We start from the raw sequence: 20,032 nt of genomic DNA, 5'->3' as shown, positions 1-20,032 counted from the left end.
AGATCTACAGAAGTCTCTGCCATGCTCCACAAATCTCAATCACTCTATGCAAGATTTCTCGGTCCAAGTGTCTGCAGGTATTACAATGTTTTCTGTGGCAGTGGTGAGGTGTAGAAGGAAGGTGGCCTATTTTGTCCCACCCAAGTGGCACATGAGCATCCATTTCCAATGGCTGAATTTCATGATATTGTTATCTTCCATGATGAGCACTATCGCCAGATCTAAAAGTCCTTATTAGAAGTCTTTTTTTATCAGAGTCTTGTTCCTAAGGCCAGAAATGTCTTCCATTTCAGATTAGTCTCAAATGAAAATTCCACTGAATCATGTATTGAATGTCCATCAAAAGTGTACCTACTATGCTTCTTTGCCTCCATAATGGTTTGTCAGAATTGTTGATGATAGAGGAAACATACAATATTGGGGTAAGGTAAATTAGGTTTGAGTGCAGGGTTTTATGTGGTGGGCTCTTGGAAATTACAGGGCTAGAAACAATTGTAGTCCAAGAAGGTGAAACAGAAATGTAGTCAGGAACTCTTAGTATCATTCTTTTTCATTCTTTCAGGGATACCAGGAAAGCGACTGTTAACCCTTCTCAATCTATCCTATAGGTATATTAGTTTAAGGCGAATCTGCCAGATCTCTTGCTCCAAAAAGGCAAATTTCCAAAAGAGGTTCCAGTTCATCAACACTGTTCTCTCTTTAGTCAAAATGAAATTGGAAGTTTGTGCTGTTCACCCAAGGGGAACGTATCTTAGTAGACATATCCAACAGTGTATTCTGTGAAGCACTCACAGCGGAGCCAAGTTATTCATTCTGATCTCCAGTGTGACGTGTGGTGGCTTAGTATTTTACTTTGTCTATTCTGTCTTCATCCAGTCACAGTAAAGAGTACCTGCCTTGATGTGTGGTTATTGGCCATTTATTACGTGTGGCAGTGTCTAGACTATATTAGCTGCACATGTGCCTCTGGAGGTTCTCAAATGTACAAGTGGTCAGTGATGTAAGCTCCCGACACAATCTTTCCTGTGGGTTGTGCTCCATTTTACCTTTCCTAGTGGACAATAAGGGCTACATGTATGAACATTTAGAATTACGATTTCCTAATTCGGATTCCATGTGAATCCCAATTAGGAAATCGCAATTCCTAATGTGAGAAACCCCATTAAGTTTCTTTTTGGCAATTCCTGGTGGTATGCAAATATACCTACCTCAATTTACGACCCACTGGGAATCGCAAAAATCCCGGGGATGGTGGCCTGCTGGGGCAGCAGACCACCATGTCTGTGATTGCTTTTAAATAAAACAATCCTTAAAGGAAAACAGGGTGCGTTTAAAAAGGAAAAAATGAAACGTTTCAGTTTTATTTTTAAGAGTAGGCAGTGGTCCGAGGGACCTCGTCTGCTCTTAAAAAATGTTTTCGCATGAATTAACAAGAGGGAAAGGGTCCCTTGTGGACCCCTTCCCTTTTGTGAATGGATTAACACCAATTTGAAATTGGTGCTAACTGCGATTGTTTTGCGACCGCATTCACGGTCACAAAACAATCATACATACATTCAGATTTGGTATTAGGAAGAGGCTCCCTGAACACTCACCTTCCTAATACCAAATTGCAAAACTCAAATTGCGATTCGGTAACAAGTTACTAAATTACAATTTGGTTTTTGTACATCCCAAAAAGCATTTTTCTAGTTGCAAAAGGGACGATTTGCATAGTTGCAAACGGGCCGATTATGGCCCTAATGTAGACTGCCAATTGGTCATGTGGAGTCTCTGAGTGGGGGTTTGTGAATGGTGGGTCTCAAGTAAATCAAGTGATAGAGAATATTAGAATTGTCATTGCTTGTTCATGTCCACCTTTTCTGTTATTTCACTCAAATTATTTCTGTACATTTACTAAAATAGCTTAGCTCTGTTGATTTGTAGGTGCAACCACAGTTATATAGTTCTTTATAGGGTCAGTTTGTGGAAACTTGAGCTCCAAGTGATAACGTTACAACGAGCCTTTGTCGACTATGGGGGCTGGGGCATTTCACTTTTTCGAATCACCTGAGCCAGGCAGGTGTCTGTATAAAGTGTTGCTGATGTAGCCACTGAGCTAAGGAGGTCATTGGGTGTCAGAAGGGCATCAAGATAGTCAAACCTTCGGTCATCTGAAAGTCATCATCCAGACTCTGAGGGATGCTAGTGGATTTAAGTCCTTGGATGAAATCTCCTCCCCATGACTCACTGATAGATTATCTCTCTGCCCCCTCACTTCCAAATCATTGCCCGCCATGTTGGACCTGCATTTGTTGGTTGGGAGCAGGCCGTCAGTGTATCAGTGCTCTGCCTTCTCACCTCTCCAAGGGTGCCGAGGACTGCTCTTGATTGCTCTGATGTCCTCCAACTCCTGGTCTCATTGGTTAGGGGCTCCCCCTTGCTCCAGATCCAATCTCACAGGTATCACTGTGTCTCCTTGGAATGTCCAGGGTTGGTTGTATTGCACTTCAAGGAGAGGTTTATGTCAAAGACCAGCTCCTTAAAGTGTGACAATGAACATTCACTTGTATATGTGTAGGAGGCTGGCCTGGCTTATAGTGGGTAACTTGTGGTACTTACACCTTGTGCCAGGTCCAGTTATGCCTTATTAGTAGATTAGAGGTGTTCTAGCAGTTTAGGCTGATAGAGGTAGCTATAGCAGAGCAGCTTAGGCTGAACTAGGAGACTTGCAAAGCTCCTACTATACCACTTATATCACTTAGCACTATATCATAAGAAAACACAATACTCAGAGTTACAAAAAATAAAGGTACTTTATTTTAGTGACAATATGCCAAAAGTATCTCAGAGGATATACTCCCTTAGGAGGTAAGTAAAATACACAAAATATACACACACAAACCTAATCAGGTAAGTAACAGAAAAGTTTTGCAAACACTGTAGAACACAATAGAATAGGGGCAACACAACCATATACTCCAAAAGTGGAATGCGAACCACGAATGGACCCCAGGCTTAGTGTAGTGTGTAGATGGTCGATGGGAGTGTAAGAAAACACTAAGGGTGTCCAAGATACCCTGCCCCAAGACCCTGAAAAGTAGGAGTAAAGTTACCCTACTACCCCAGAAAGACAGTAGAGTTGAGATACGGGATTCTGCAAGGACAACAACTGACTGCAAAACACAGAAGATGGTTTCCTGGACCTGAGGACCTGTAAAGGAAGGGGACAAAGTCCAAGAGTCACGCAAGTGTCCTGGGGGGGCAGGAGCCCACTAAACCCCGAATGAAGGTGCAAAAGGGCTGCCTCCGGGTGGAAGAAGCCAAAGATTCTGCAACAACGGAAGGTGCCACGAACTTCTCCTTTGGTCAGAAGATGCTCCATGACGTGTTGGAGGACGCAGAGTTGTTTCCACGCAAAAAGACTGCAAACAAGCCTTGCTAGCTGCAAGAGTCGTAGTTAACGATTATGGGTGCTGCTAGGGCGCAAGAAGGACCAGGAGGTCGCCCCTTGGAGGAGGAGACAGAGGGGGGGTGCTCAGCAACACAAAGAGCCCACGCAGAAGCAGGCAGCACAAGCAGAAGCACCTGAACAGACACTTAGAAGAGCTGAGGACGACGGTCGACTCAGAGCAACAAAAGAGGGTCCCACACGTCAGAGTCCAACTCAGAGAGTTGGGCAATGCTTGGCAGAGTTCTGGGGACCTGGGCTGGGCTGTGCACAATGAAAGTCTTGTAAAAGTGCACAGAAGCCCTAGCAGCTGCAGTTCACGCAGTACACAGGATTACTGTCTCACGTGGGGAGGCAAGGACTTACCTCCACCAAATTTGGACAGAAGGGCCACTGGACTGTCGAAGACGATTGGACCCAGCTCCTGTGTTCCAGGGACCACGCTCGTCAGGATGAGAGGGGACCCAGAGGACCGGTGATGCAGAAGTCTGGTGCCTGCGTTAGCAGGGGGAAGATTCTGTCGACCCACAGGAGATTCTTCTTCTTGGCTTCCAGTGCAGGGTGAAGGCAGACAGCCCTCAGAGCATGCACCACCAGGAAACAGTCGAGAAAGCCGGCAGGATGAGGTGCTACAATGTTGCTGGTTGTCTTCTTGCTACTTTGTTGTGGTTATGCAGGCGTCCTGGAGCAGTCAGCGGTCGATCCTTGGCAGAAGTCGAAGTGGGAAGTGCAGAGGAACTCTGGTGAGCTCTTGCATTCGTTATCTGGTGAGATACCCACAGGAGAGACCCTAAATAGCCCACAGAGGAGGATTGGCTACAAAGAAAGGTAAGCACCTATCAGGAGAGGTCTCTGACATCACCTGCTGGCACTGGCCACTCAGAGCTGTCCATTGTGCCCTCACACCTCTGCATCCAAGATGGCAGAGGTCTGGGACACACTGGAGGAGCTCTGGGCACCTCTCCTGGGAGGTGCTGGTCAGGGGAGTGGTCACTCCCCTTTCCTTTGTCCAGTTTCGTGCCAGAGCAGGGCTGGGGGGATCCCTGAACCGGTGTAGACTGGCTTATGCAAGGAGGGCACCATCTGTGCCCACCAAAGCATTTCCAGAGGCCAGGAGAGGCTACTCCTGCAGGCCCTTCACACCTATTTCCAAAGGGAGAGGGTATAACACCCTCTCTCAGAGGAAATCCTTTGTTCTGCCTTCCTGGGACCAGGCTGCCCAGGCCCCAGGGGGGCAGAAACCTGTCTGAGGGGTTGGCAGCAGCGGTAGCTGCAGAGGAGACCCCGGAAAGTTAGTTTGGCAGTACCCAGGCTCTATGCTGGAGACCCGGGGATGCATGGAATTGTCCCCCAATACCAGAATGGTATTGAGGTGACAATTCCATGATCCTAGACATGTTCATGGCCATGTTCGGAGTTACCATTGTGATGTTACATATAGGTATTGACCTATATATAGTGCACCCGTGTAATGGTGTCCCGCACTCACAAAGTCCGGGGAATTTGCCCTGGACAATGTGGGGGCACCTTGGCTAGTACCAGGGTGCCCATACACTAAGTAACTTTGCACCTAACCTTCACCAAGTGAGGGTTAGACATATAGGTGACTTATAAGTTACTTAAGTGCAGTGTAAAATTGCTGTGAAATAACGTGGACGTTATTTCACGCAGGCTTCAGTGGCAGTCCTGTGTAAAATTTGTCTGAGCTCCCTATGGGTGGCAAAAGTAATGCTGCAGCCCATAGGGATCTCCTGAAACCCCAATACCCTAGGTACCTAGGTACCATATATTAGGGAATTATAAGGGTGTTCCAGTGTGCCAATCAGAATTGGTAAAAATAGTCACTAGCCTGCAGTGACAATTTTAAAAGCAGAGAGAGCATAAACACTGAGGTTCTGGTTAGCAGAGCCTCAGTGATACGATTAGGCACCACACAGGGAACACATACAGGGCATACTTTATGAGCACTGGGGTCCTGACTAGCAGGATCCCAGTGACACATAGGCAAAAACAAACATGCATACAGTAAAAATGGGGGTAACATGCCAGGCAAGATGGTACTTTCCTACAATATGTGCTTTAATGCTTGCTTATATACTATGAAAAAGTAAATGTCCATATGTGCCTTAACGTATACTGTTAATTTTTTTTAAATCAAGTGCTATTTTCGTTTTGTGCCTGTTTGAAGACCACGAAAGCTATAGAATTATTGCACACTAACACACATAATTTAAAGAGCCTCTATCTTGTTATCTTGTGTTTCATCTGAAGAATTCTAGTGAGTGTACCATCGTTCTGAAGGTGGCACATTGAAGTAAATATTCCAGAAAGTAGCAAAGGCAGCTTTTGCTGGTGATACTTGCATCTTTTCTATCAGTATCTTCTTGTATACTCACAGAAGAAGAATCTGGGACCTGCTCAATGGTTCTTATCTGTAGGTTTATATTTTATCACGTTTGATAGCTTCCATTCTATTGCATTAAGAAAAGGTGCATAAATGTAGCAAATTAATGTATGGATTTTAGCATTACATGTTCAATTGCTTGAGGGCAAAGCTTTTCAAAAAAATATTTGCTGGTTATTGCTGGTTATTTTTTCATTAGACGGAGGATAGACTTCTATATGTAACTAATGTTAGTTTATACACCTGCCTTGTAATCAGTAGAGAAGAGAAGGGAAATGTAGGGCAAATTTTGTGAAAGAATTCTGAAAAGAACAACAAAATAAATTATGGATTAATTGTTTTGCTTTATTGACAAAAGATGGGGTTTATTTTTGGCATCTGTAATCAGTTACATGCTCTTTCATGGGTGACCTTATATTATAGAGAGCGCTTCTGAGGTTTAACTCGATTCAAGTTAAGCTATGCATGGATTGGAGTTGGACCCAAGAGGCTATCTAGTGGTGCTGTCTAAAAGTCCTTCCATCCAGCCAAGAGTTCCTGTGATGGATCAAAGGAGAAGCAAGACCTGCCCTACTTCTATATACAACAGTAACCTTAGCTAGCACCTCCAAATTCACAAGGGTAATCAAGAATTGGTAAACACTAACCATGACTGACTACTTTTGCTAGTGCTGAGGCTGTGTGGCAAATTTTGAATACATTACCACTTGAGTGGCTAAACACAACGTCTGAGATCCTTCAAAAACGCAAATAAAAGAGAGATAGATGCTCGATGGATGAGTGCTGAAGTAGTCACATGCCACAAAATAGGGGTGGTTTTTTTAAACATGTCAGAGGTTTCATAACCTGCATAATTTGATGGCTGAGCGAGTGCCAATTAATTGGGACTACAACATGCCTCAAAGAGGATAGACACTGAAACAGATTTCATGATTCTTCCTTGTTTCTTCGATGTCTATTGACTATAGGCGTGTCAATCTTGTGTATGAGAGTGCCAGTGAAGTGTGGCACTAATGAGAGCTCTTTTTCTTTCTGGAATGTGCAGAAAGATCTGTTTCGATTACATGTACCTTCCGTGTCATCATTCAATTGCTCTGCTCTGTTAGAGAGAAAAAATAATCGCCACCAAATGTGTTCTTTCTGGTTCTGTTGCCGAAAGGGAACCACCATCATGGCGGTTTCCTTCAAGGTACAATGCTCACCGCGGGGCTCATGATCATTTTTTAAATTTGATGGGCGTCAGTCCGTTGGGGTGGAGGAGGTAAAGTCTTGTTGATTGCTGGAAATCAGTCCCTGGGCTCCATAAAATTACATTAGACAAACAAATACAATCTTTCTCTAAATCCCCAAAACCCTTTGTTAAGACATTTTTATCTGCAAATAAGATTTTAATTGGGATTATATTTAGGTAAGAAGTGGACTTAGAGACAACTTTGTATAAAGTAAGAGGAGTTCTAGCTGAATTTGAGGCTAACTGGTCACTGTTTCTTGAGGACAGGATAACGTGCCTGCTTTTTAGGTTGAGCACAGCAGCGTGCAAGCGCTGCTTTTCTGACTGTTGGTATGTATCTTGGCTTTTAACCACGCCCACTGCACGCCCATCACTATCACTTGTTCATGTGCTTGCCTTTCAAAAATCCTTTTTTTTCGCTGGTAACTGCTTTACGTTTTTGTCCCTTCTCGGGCGGTTTTGTTACCACCTTGGCCATCGACCCTGTTACATGGAGAATTGCACTTTTACCAATAACTTTGAATACAAGCAAACTTTTTTTTCCTTTTGTGGGTCTCCTTCACTCTCTCGACGACGCTTTGATTTGGCTTGCTTATGTCAACTGTTTTACTTTTTATTTTCAGTTTGTGGGGTAAGAAAAGTCCAGTTAGCAATTTGCAACGCAAATAGCTCTAACTCAAGCAAACGTGAGACCCATTGCATTGCAAATGCTTTTTACATAATAGTGCTGCCCATCACAACCTGTTATGATGCTTATATGAATACTATTTTCTCTTGTATAAAAGAAGGTTGTGAGCCTGTTTTATGTATATTACACAAATTCATTTTTGTTACATACAAACTACGTGTGTATCTCATGTCTACTGCAGTTTTGTAAACTAAAATATGACTAAAGATAGTTGCTTGCGTTGCGATAATATCGTTCTGATGTTGAGGGTAAACTCCCTAATGTCATCTAAAGTTATTATAATCTTTTAACAACCCACTTTATCTATTTTTGCCGACTTAATATGGCAATATTTTAACAGTGTAATGTAGTTTAGAGGCTGAGAGAGAAAACATGGTGGTATGTGCTATAAATCTTTTTGGGCTCACATTGCTTAAGTTGTGTAAAAAGTAAATAACACAATTGCTGTCCAATATTTCTATGCTGCAATGTTGTCCCTGGTTGTGGCTACTTAGGTTTTCCTCTATATGACTATTAGATTTCGTTATTGCACAGGAAAGGGCACAACAACGACATAGTCATTCCTTAGAAGGGATCTTCCTAGTACTAACTCTTCAATCCCTATTTGCACACTACAGTTGTGTCATGGCAGGAACACCCTCCTCAGGAACTCGTAATTGCATCACGGGACATCAGGGGAATCAGAAAAAGGTCCCGGGGAGCAGAAGTATCAATGCCCAGGGACAGCAAAGAGAAGGATATCCATCTTCAGGAGTTGGTGACTGAGCTGCTGGAGAGCGACCGACCACTGAAAGAGCTTGCCCTTCCCATTGCATCGAAGCGGAGGATCCGGTAAGGTCATCTTTCCAACTTACAGCTGCACTTATGAGTAGGGCACCATTTTGTGTGGCATATAGTTTGTATGAAGCTTCTAGATTGTACGTAGTAACAGAAAACACAAATCTCACTTAAATCATGAGTTAGTAAGTAAATAAAAAGACTTGTAGAGCGCAGAACTGCCGAAAGGCATCTTGGCGCTAACGTCTAGAAAGGGAGCCATCAAAACAGAAACCTATTACGCAAGAACAGACGGGAAGAGTCAGGTTTTAAGTTGTTTCCTGAACAGTAGCAAATTAGGCTGAGCTCTGAGTTGAAAGGGCAATAAGTTCCACAATTTGCAGACTGAGTAGGAAAAACTCCTATTGTCCCCATCGAGCCCTGAAGATTATTGGGGTATCCACCTTCTTAGCTGAACAAGACCACAGGGTGCACTGAGGAAAGTGCCAGTGAAAAATCTTTTGGAAATTGTCAGGCCTCCTTTGTACAGTGCTTTGTCAACCAGGCAGAGAGCTTTAAACTTAACCCCCTTGCATACTGGAAGCCAATGAACGTTAATGATGGTTTGTGAGACCGGGCTGAATTTCGGGATTTTCATGAGCAGACATGCTTTAGAGAGCCTGGAGTTTATTCAACAAACGTTTCTGAATGCCAGTGGCAGCTGCTAAGGTTTGAAAATGGTGGGGCGTAAAATGAAGCCATCAATTTTCCATTAGTTATCAAGCATGAGTAAACATAAGCTAAAGATGCATGCAGGCTGTAAAGTTTGCGCAAATCATAAAAGTACCCAGCACCAAGCATCTTTGACTTCTTTTTTGTTGTTTTTTTTGTTATTTAAATTGTTGATTTTAGTCAGCACCAGTGGTACCAGAATAGTCCTGTCCAGGCCTCCCTGCACGTGCTTGGTGCTGGGTACTTTTATGACATCTTCCATGGGTCAGACAGATCAACAGGACAAAAAAACTGTAATATAGCTAGCCCTTTTAAAATTATTCCCAAAGGAAACAACATTTTGCACGCATATGTGACTTGTTTAGCCCAGTTCATCTAATTGGCTCTTTAAAGCAATGTGGTGAAATAATTACAAATCATGTAATTAGAACACACACACACACAGCCATTGAACATTTCATCTAGGGCAATGCCATTAATCTTTTAAACTGCAAAAGAAAAGCTTGACAGGCCCACATATATTGACTTTGAGACAAGCATAAAGATACAGCAGTCAAAAGGTTTCCAGGTCATTTTGGCGGCACTCGGACAATTATAACCCTTCTCTTATGGGATGGTGTTTTTTTCTAATTATTGAAATGTATTCCACTGGCAGAATGGTGGAAACAGGAAATAAATGCCAGCATACACGACCATGGGAGAGGAGAAAATACTCAGCATATAATGGAATGTGCATATATGGGCGCTCCAAACTGAAAGTACATGCCAGACGCTGCTGATATAATTGTGCCAGAGCATCCAGTCTACTGACAATCAACACAGCAAGATAATAAATTGTATTTGTATAGTGCTTACTACCCCTGACGAGGAGTCGCATGAGCCCGTCTGGAAATTCTGAGCCGTGCTGGACTAGCTGCTTTGTATTCAGCAAGATCGTGGGGATAACTAGCCCCATATTCACACTTTTCTGGTGAAAATAACCAGTGCCAGGGAATAAATAAAAAGATGAAGTCATTCTGCTTTGGGGCTCGCTTGATGTGCAAAATAAATCTGTATTACCCTTTTATCTCTCTGAACTGTTCAGTGCACCTCCTCTCATCGACGTGCAGTGACACAGGAACCTCAACAGTTTGTCTTCAAAACTCGCAAACTGCGCAGATTTCAGGGCTCAGCTTGCTGCCTTCGGCCTCTAACCCCACCCCCTCACAACTGGTCACAGGGTGGGGAGGAGTTAGTAAGACTTGATGATCCAGGCACCCTGTGACAAACAGGAAAAGGGCGGGGTGGCTTTGCTTCAGTGCCTGATGGACACGATTCCCCTAGAGCTGCAGGGCTTCAGTCAGAAACGCCCAAGGACAAACTTTCCACTCATGTCATCAGAGGGTGGAGCTTAGCACAGGAGGCAATGATTTTGCCGAGCTGAGGACCTCACAGCCTACAGGGCTTTGAACTTATCAGCCCGGCAAATGGTATTTGATGCATGCCTCACTGAGACAGCTGCGAAGGTGCAAGAGAAGCCTGCTAGATGAGTGTTCGACTCACAGTGAGTTATTTTAAGCACTGCACTAAAGCACACCTTTTGATTCAGAACTGATAAAGTAGATTTAATTTTTTTTTCTTCAGTAAAGAAAAATCTGTTTTGCAGAACAGAATAAAGGGGGCGGAGCCCCAGCGCCCATGTGGGGAAACCGCCACTGCTGAATGCCAATATAAAGTGCTTTGCAATAGTGTATCTTTAAGATGGCTAATGCACCGACAACCATTTTCTGGAGCTCTGAGGGGATGAAGGGTGAAATCTTTTTTAAAGTTCTTAGCAAAAAGAAACAAGAGGATGTGACCTAATTAATTTGGTCAGAGAAACAGAGCTTATCAATGAAGATGACTCGGAAAATTGAAACTTTTTGTACTGGAGATGGAAGTGGACCGAGGCTTTAAGGCCACCAAGAGATATTCCAAAAGAATGTGTGATTACCAAATAGGATCACCTCAGTCTTATCCGAATTCAACTTAAGACACTTAGGGCCTCACTTACAAGTGTCCCTTTACCCCTACCCCGAGCATGTGGCGAAAAATGACACTGTGATGGCAGAGTGAAATCGTGTGGATTTTACTGCTCCATTTCTGCGGCCCTTTTTAGCGGGGGAATGCCTACCTTGCATACATTATACCTGGGGCAGGTATAATGTGGTGCAAGGCTTTACAAACAGCGCAATGGTACCATTGTGCCAGTTTGTAAATGCGGCGCTGTGTGGAGGACTGTTAGCGCCGCAGTAACGTAAAAGAAATTAGGCTATGGTGGTGCAAGGGGCTTGTAAATGAGGCCCTTATTCTTCATCCAACAGTAAATTTGCACTATGCAGTTACTGAACTGTTTGGCCACCTCTTTGATGTTACAAGAGACAGATACTATTATATTTTGTATATATTGTATAGTCATTTTAGAACATTCATTATTTGATGTACCTGTTCTATTAGTCCTAAAATGCATGATTCTCATTCCCTATCATTTGCCATGATTTCCTCATCACCCTTTGATAGTTGCTTGCTTTGTTGATTGCTTTGTTGAAGTGCAATCTGTAGGTTTTGATCACATATGCTGTTATTACTGTTTCATTGATACACATTATATCAACCACAAATGGAAGAGACGCTTAGTGGGTACTGATACGATTTCTTTCTCTGACCTTCATGTGTAGGTGGGTAGCAAATGCAATAACTCATTATGAAGAGGTGCTACTTGGTTTGTCCTGTAGTTAAAGGAGTTGTGCAGGTACTGATTCTTGTTTTGTAGGTGGTTTGAAGACAAATTGAAGTTCTTCTCTTTAGATCTACAGTTTGCTGAAGAACAGATTCAGGTGTTGCTCCACTCTTCTACAGTGATTTGAAAATTCATGTATAAGTGATGCTCCTCTGTCTCCTTCTGTTTGAATGACTTGACTGGCTGCTTGCTCTTTGTCCTGTGGTCGTTTGATTGACAGGCATGTGGTCGTTTGATTGACGCTGTAAGACAGTTGCAAGACAGGCGTGCATGCTTCTCATTTATGTAACACATTGTTGAAAAACAGGGCCCTTTGTATGTGCTGCTGCTTCTGTCTGTTGGTAGAATGACAGGTTCTGATGTTGCACTTTCCTCTATGGATGGATGATGAACACGCACAGGTGCTGCTCTCCTCTCCTTTGGTTGGTTGACTTAAAGGTGTAGGCATTTTCTTTGCAAGTTGTGATTGGTTGAAGTCATATGTTTCTTCTGTGGACTTAGTTTGACTTAAATCCAGGGGCCAGCTTTAAAGCTGCTGGTCTTCCCTTCATCCATAACACATGTTGTCAGTAGGTTGAAGAAAGTAAATTTCTTGTGTGTTTTTTTCAGAAAGAGGCAGGAAGGCAGGACGTGGACATCAAGCCACTGGAAGTCATGGGTGGAGAGCAAGCAAAAGTCCCTGAGGCATTTCCAGAGCAGAGCCTGGGAAGCGCTTTTGTACATGGAGATCTGGAGGACCCCACTTCGGAACATTGGAGGTATGTAATAGGACACTTTGGAGGTGTGTTGTGGGCAACATTGGAGGTATGTTGTGAGTATAATTGAAGCCATGATCTGTGAGGTATTGGAGGTATGTTGTTGGAAATACTGAAGGTACACAGAGCATTCTATGGTACTGAGCCTGTCTGTTTACAGTCTCAGTTTTGGCAATACTATCCTGCACATCATCTTCGTCAGAAGCCAACCTTTTGGTACAGCAAAAATATAAACTTGTTCGGCTTGGTGACAGATCCTTTTCTGGGTAGGCTTCCTGGCCATGGAATGGTCTACATCTATCTTTATGCTGAATCCCTGACGTGCTCCACTTTAGGAAGGTACTTAACATTTAGTTTTTAAGCCTGTGAGCTCTGCTTTCTTTTCTTGGGATTTTGTGGCCATTTTTTCTTGAAGTCACACAGGACACTATTTTGGGTAATTGTAGCTCTTGATAAATGGCAGAATCTATCAATCAATTATGTTGTTGTGAACATTGGAGATATCTTCTTGTGAACATTGAAGATATATTTTGGAGAACATTGGAGGTATGTGTGGGTAACCCTGGAGGTATGTTGTTGATAACACTGATGATATGTTGTGGGGAACAATGGAGATATTTTGTGGGGAACAATAGAGGTAAAATGTGGGAAGCATTGAAAATATATTGTGGGACACACTGAGGCTATGGTGTGCGAACACTAGACATATGCTGTGGGAAACATTGGAGGTACAGTTGGGGAACATCTGGAGATACATACTGAAGGTATATTGTAGAAAACATCAAAATGTACGTTGCAAGGGAATAATGGAGACATGTGAGAAACAGTGAAAGTATGTTGTGCTATATGTCAAAAGTAGGTTGTTGGGAATATTGAAGGTATGTTGTCGGGGTACAATGAATGGGAGGAGTAGTTGGGATGATGGAGTACACATAGGGTGTGGTTGTAGAACAGAGCAATCCAAGACAGACAAGAGAAGATAGAGAGTCAAAGTTATGGTCAAGGAAGAAGTGACTAGACCAAACAACATATACATTGACAACCAGAATAGAGTAATTTAAAGTTTGGAGGACATTGAACATCCTCCAATTTCTAAAAGAAAACCCTAAATATTGGAACAAGCCACCAGCTGATTTTCCTCCACAACAGGGATGCTAATGTGAAACAAATCCAGCCGGTGAATTCTGTTGGTAAAAGAGAAGCGCGCCCAGTTGCATAATGTAAGATAATGGAGCCCCTTTGAAAAATATGTTGAGGCTCCTATCAGGTTCCTGTCACCATCACAATAGCTGCTCAGTGATAGGTGTCCCATTTGTTCTTACTTGTTCGCAATGTCCTGATTGACAGATTTAATGGCTTTAGGCACTTGTATACTGTCAGTGTCTATTGGTAATGTGGACCCTTAAGGAGAATGAGACCACCTTCACAACAGAAGGGCTGCAGGAGTGTGTGCCATGTCACTTAGTATGTCAACTTCTAAAATACTAGCACCAAGCAGTATACCAGAGCTAACACACCTGCTCTGAATATTATAGGCCCTGATTGGCAACGACCTGTGAAGTTTGAACAGTGTGGAAATGGCTAGAATAACAGCTCAAAAAGTATCATCATCATTAAGTTCATGTCAGGAAAGAAATAACGACGTTTGGAAATGCACAACTGTGGAGGGTTTACCAGCTCTTAAAACAGAACATGGAATATTGAAAAACACCCAACAATTGTACTGACTAGTGTTCCAGTTACAGAAATACCCAGTATTAAACAATATACCAAAGACCAAAACTCATAGCAGTATATCATTTGATAAAATGCCTGCCACTACAGTACCAGGACTGAATATTAGAACAGCTGTGAAAATACCAACCATGTACTGTATGTTAACTGAAACAATACAAACCCTGCACAATATGCTAACCCATTGGCTAAAATATTAGGACTGAAATCTATACCAGCTGCTGAAATTCTAGCCATACATAGTATACTAATTACTTACATACCAGTCCTGAGTAGCATACCGCCTTCTAAAGTACCAAGCCTAAGCTTCAGATGCTTACTACTATAAACAATAGACTAATAAAACACTAGCCTTTTTTAAAGTGTTTAAATACCAAAATTGGACAGTATTCAAATTGCATAAATACCAAGACTGACAGTATTAGGAACCTTTTCATCTTGCTGGACAGATAAAAGTATTAATTGTGAAGCAAATCAATATTACATTTACAATTAATTGGAAAGTCCTTTTCACATTTGCTGATACATTTAGAACCCTAATGATAAGAAAAAGAATGATGTCTAATGTAGATAGGTGGGTGTTCATTCAGTTACACTAGCATGTTGAGTGAGGAAACCTCACGTCTTCCTGTAGATAATTTTAGTTGGTAGGAATTTCACATACCTAAACAGGTAATGGAGATAATCTCACACAAAATGCACTAGAATTGAAGAAATATGTCTGCATCTGTTGCAGGAAACAAATGGCTGCTCTTCCACATATCTGAAGTCTCCAATTAAATGAAAGCAGGATCAATTTGCCATGTTTACACCAATATGCATATGGTAAAGGCATGGCAATGGATGTATGCATATTGCAGGAAGCTGTCCTGGTGTGTGGTGGGTACGCAAGGTACTTACTCCTTATACCAGGTCCCGGTATCCCCTCTTAGTGAAGTGTAGGCAATGTCTAGAAGCCAGGCTCTCTAGAGGTAGCTGTGGATGGCAGCCAAAGGCTTATCTAGGAGACCTGCAAAGCTCATGAAATACCACTGTAGTCACACAGCACTTACACACATTAAAAAAACACTCAGTTGTTCAAAAATAAAGGTACTTTATTTTTGACACATATCATCACAAATCACTAGACAGGTGACCTACCTGTAGGAGGTAAGTAATACACTAAATATATACACTAGCAATCAGAAATAGGCACAACATTTTTTTAGAAAACAGTGCAAACAGTAACAACCAATAGTGACCCTAGGGGGAGCCTAAAACATATACTAACAAAATGGAATGCGAATAAGTTACCCCCACCTAGGTAAGTAAAATGTGTAGAGGGGAGCTGGGGGTATTAGAAAGCCACAGAGGTAAGTAACACAGTACCCCCCGTGACCAGGAATGCAGAGGCAAAATACTGGATTTTCCCCCAAACCACCCAAAAGGAGGAAAAGATGAAAAAGAAAACACCCAGACAAGACTGCAAGAAAACCAGCAGTGAATTTCTGATCAAAGAAGACCTGTGGAGAGAGGGACCAAGTCCAAGAGTCAAAGTGGAGTCCAGGAAGAGTAGGAGGTACTACCTACCCAGCTGAGGATGCAGGAGTTGGGCGAAGGTTTTGTAGAACTGGTCAGTACTGCAGCCCAGGAGTGGGTGAAGAGTTCCAGATGCGTGCAGAAGATGTCCAACCCGGGAAGGAAGATTGCAGATGGGTTCAGGGTAGGATTTCCACCAACAAGCCTTGGCAAAGGCAAACTTGTAGGGAGTGGAAAAGAGGTGCTGCCGGGGACCAGCGAGGCCCAGGAGGACTCAACCTAGAAGGGGGAGTCACAGGGGACCCTCAGCATCACAGAGAATCCACAGGAACAGAGGCAGCACCCACAGGAGTCCCACAGGACAGGGGCACAGAAGTCACAGCAGAAGCCCATGCAGCACTAAAAAAGTGGATCCCACGCCGCAGGAAAACCACACAGGAGGCTGGGATTTGCAGGAAAGAGTGATGGGGTTGGGAGCTGCATGGCTCCTGAAGATCGCTTGGAGGAGATGCAAGCAAGCCTTGGCAGCTGCAAGTGACACATGGCACAGGGGTACTGTTCTGCGTGGGAAGGCAAAGGCTTACTTCTATCATAGTTGGACAGCTGTCAGAAAGGACCAAGAGGACTACTTCAGACCACCACCCATGATGCAGGATCCATGCAGCTCAACAGGAGAAGGGGTCCACACAGCAGGTCGTCACTTGTTGGAGGTGCCAGCTGTTGCAGGGAAGTGACTCCTTCACTCCAGTGGAGATTCCTTCTTCTTCTTGTGCAGGATGAAGAGTTTCAGTCGATGAGGATGCACGATGAGGAAACTGTTGCAAAGCTGGCAGGAACTCTGGACACAATGTTGCAGAAGTGGCTTCCTCATGGATCTGCAGCTAGTGGGTTCTTGGAGGGTCCAGTTGCAGTTCTGAAGGCCAGAAGTCAAATAACATTTGCAGAGGGGTCCTGCTAGAATTTTTCAAGCCGAATCTGAGGACCCACCCAAGAGAGAGACCCTAAATAGCCCTGAAAGTGGGATTAACCACCTAACCAGGTAAGCACCTATCAGGAGGGGGCTCTGATGTCACCTGCCTGGCCACTCAGATGCTCCCAGAGTTCCCTGCCAACCTTAGAATCAAGATGGCAGAACCCAGGGACCCTCTGGAGGAGCTCAGCGCACCACACCTGGGGTTTTGATGGAGAGGGGAGTGGTCACTCCCATTTTCATTGTCCAGTTTCACACCAGTGAAGGCACTGTGGGTCCCTGAACCCGTGTGGACTGGTTTATGCACTGGCATTGAGGGCACCAAATGTGCCCTTCAAAGCAAACCATTGGCTTGGAGAGGCTACCCCTCGAAGCCAGTCACACCTATTTCAACAGGGGAGAGGGTGTTACCTCTCTCTCCAAAAGGAAATCCTTTATGCTGCCTTCCTGGGGTTCATCAGATCAAGTAGCAGGAGGGCAGAAAACTGTCTGAGGGGTTGCTGCAGCTGGGCTGCCCGAGAAACCCTGTAAAACTGGTGGTAGCAATGCTGGGGGTCCTCTAAGGAGCCCCCAGATTGCATGAAATCATATTTCCAATATTTACAATAGTATTGGGGTATGATTCCGACATATTTGATAAAAAACATGCTCAGGTTCGGAGTTACCATTATGTACCTAGGCATAGGTGGTGACCTATGTCCAATACATATATAAAATGGCGTCCCCGCTGTCATGAAGTCCAGTAAAATGGTGCTGGAATTCGTGGGGGCACCTCTGCTAGTGCAGGGGTGCCCTCACACACAGGTACCTGCACCCTGCCCTCTGGGCTTAGAGGACCTACCTTAGGGGTGACTTACAGTGACCTGGTGCAGTGATCTGTAGTGAAACCGGGTGCGTGCTCCCTCCCTTGGTCTCCTATGGTGCATATTTGGTCACAGTTAGTATGTCTGGGGGGTTCTTCTAGTCCTTTGCCCCATTGTCTACGAAGAGTCCTGGCAATTGCGCTAAAGGTTAGGAACAGCCCTGGTTGTAGCTGGAACCTGTCCTGCAGTTCTGCATAAGAGCACAGTTTCCCATTATTATATAGAGCCCCTATGGTGTCGATCTGAAGTGCCATGAATTGGGTGATTATCACGTGATTTCCTGCGACGGTTCCTATACAGATCAGGGGGGCCTCTGGCGAGTACGGTGTTCTGATGTGTGTTCGTTTTAGGTATTGTTCCCATCAGTGACGCGATGCTTCCCATTCTATCGGAAGCGGTTTATTCTGTTTCTTGGGGTTTAGTAGAATGCCCAGAATTCTATCACGGGAGCAGTGGAGAGGGGCTCTCAGTGCTTCCCCCACTGAGGGTGCTCTGATGAATCGCGCCAGCCATTGGAGTTGGCTCGCCCAATAGTATAATTCAAAGTCAGGAACAGCCAAGCTGTTGTTCTCTGGAGGGTGCGCAATGCTATCCTTTGTCTGTTGGTTCCCCATATAAATCCTGTAATCAAGGACGAAATTGTTTTAAATACCACCCTCGGTATAATGAGTGGGATGGTTGCGAAGTAATATAACACTCTAGGTAATACTATCATCTTAATCAGTGCAACTCTCCCAGTGACCGCTAGTGGAAGTGTCTGCCAGAATACCATGCTGTTTTTGATACTCCTAATCGTGCTCTGAATGTTCCCTTCTAGTAGATCCTCAGCGGAGTGATAGATATTAACCCCTAAGTATTTGAATGTGGATGGGGACCACGGGAGACCCTGACTGTCCATTGGTTCTTCGATGCCCCTAGTAGCTGGAAAAATGGACGACTTCCCCCAGTTTATCCGGAGCCCAGATGCAGCCCCAAAGTTCTCTAACATTGTCATTTCTCCTGGTAGATCGGCCTCTGCGTTCCAGAGGAAGAGTAACATGTCATCCGCATAAAGAGCAATATGATGTGTCCAGGCATTGATTGTAATGCCTTCGTAGAACCTCTGTGACCTAGCTGATTGGGCGAGAGGCTCAACTGCCAACGCAAAAAGCAAAGGTGATTGCGGGCAGCCCTGTCTTATACCCCTACCTATGGCAAAGGAAGGGGATTTTGTACGGCCAGTGCATACTCTCGCTGTGGGGTTTGTATAGAGAAGCCTCGTCCATTTGACAAACCCTTCTCCTAGTCCTAGCTGCAGCATCACCCGTTCTAGGTAGTCCCATCGTAGGCTATCAAAAGCCTTCTCTGCATCTATCGAGATGATTACTGCTCTAGATGCGTCAGAGGGCAGGGCATGAAGGAGTGAAATCAATCGACGGATATTTTGGCCAGTGCTTCGCTGTGGGATGAATCCCGATTGGTCCTGATGGATTAATGAGGACATGTATGGTAAAAGTCTGTTAGCTAGTACCCTGCTTAGTATTTTATAATCTAAGTTCAACATTGATAGTGGGCGGTATGATCGAACATCTGTGGGGGATTTGGTGGGTTTCAGAAGGGGAATCATTATGGCTTCTGTAGTGGAAGGAGGCAAGCTGTTGTTATTCCATGCCTCTGCATATAATATGCTGAGCTGGGAGGTTAATGAATCCTGATACGTAAGATAGAACTCCAAGGGGAGACCATCTGCTCCTGGTACCTTGCCCCTTGCCATACTCTGGATTGCAGTCTTTATTTCTGTAAGCGATATGGGAGTCGCCAGGGCTATTCTATCTTCCCCTTTCAATGCCGGGAGGTTGAGGCTCCCCAGATCTTGTAATTGAGCGTTGCTGATTACTTCGGTGGGAGGGGCATATAGCTCTGAGTAATATTTAAGAAAGGTGGCATTGATCGCCTTCTGTCCATATACTTTAATACCCGGGGTGGTCTCTAACTCCACCACTATGGTTTGATGTTGGGGTGGTTTGGCCAGCCAGGCCAGTAGGGCACCTGCTCTGTCGCCCTCTGTATGTTGCTTCTGCAAGAACTGCTTGTAATCGAAACGAGACAATCTAGTGTTAGTTTCTGTTATTCTAGCTCTTGTCTCTTCTAGTTGTGTTGAAAGGTCGGGTTGTGTTGGGTGCATACGTTCGAGATCCCTAAGGGAGTTCTCGA

The 20,032-nt window shown here is 44.1% G+C and overlaps 1 protein-coding gene across 1 annotated transcript in view; it reads left to right on the top strand.

Moving 5' to 3' along the window:
* Nucleotides 1-20,032, top strand: part of LOC138246302 (transmembrane channel-like protein 7) — a 322,663-nt gene that overhangs the window by 27,078 nt on the left and 275,553 nt on the right. Inside the window, exons 2-3 of the mRNA XM_069200782.1 lie at nucleotides 8,371-8,584; nucleotides 12,609-12,757. Coding sequence (XP_069056883.1) covers nucleotides 8,371-8,584; nucleotides 12,609-12,757 — 363 coding nt within the window. The remainder of the gene's footprint in view (nucleotides 1-8,370; nucleotides 8,585-12,608; nucleotides 12,758-20,032) is intronic.

Source organism: Pleurodeles waltl, chromosome 7 (genome assembly GCF_031143425.1).
Source record: "Pleurodeles waltl isolate 20211129_DDA chromosome 7, aPleWal1.hap1.20221129, whole genome shotgun sequence".
Lineage (NCBI taxonomy): Eukaryota > Metazoa > Chordata > Amphibia > Caudata > Salamandridae > Pleurodeles > Pleurodeles waltl.
The sequence above is the reverse complement of the archived record's forward strand: the minus strand, read 5'-3'. Positions and strand labels throughout refer to the sequence as shown.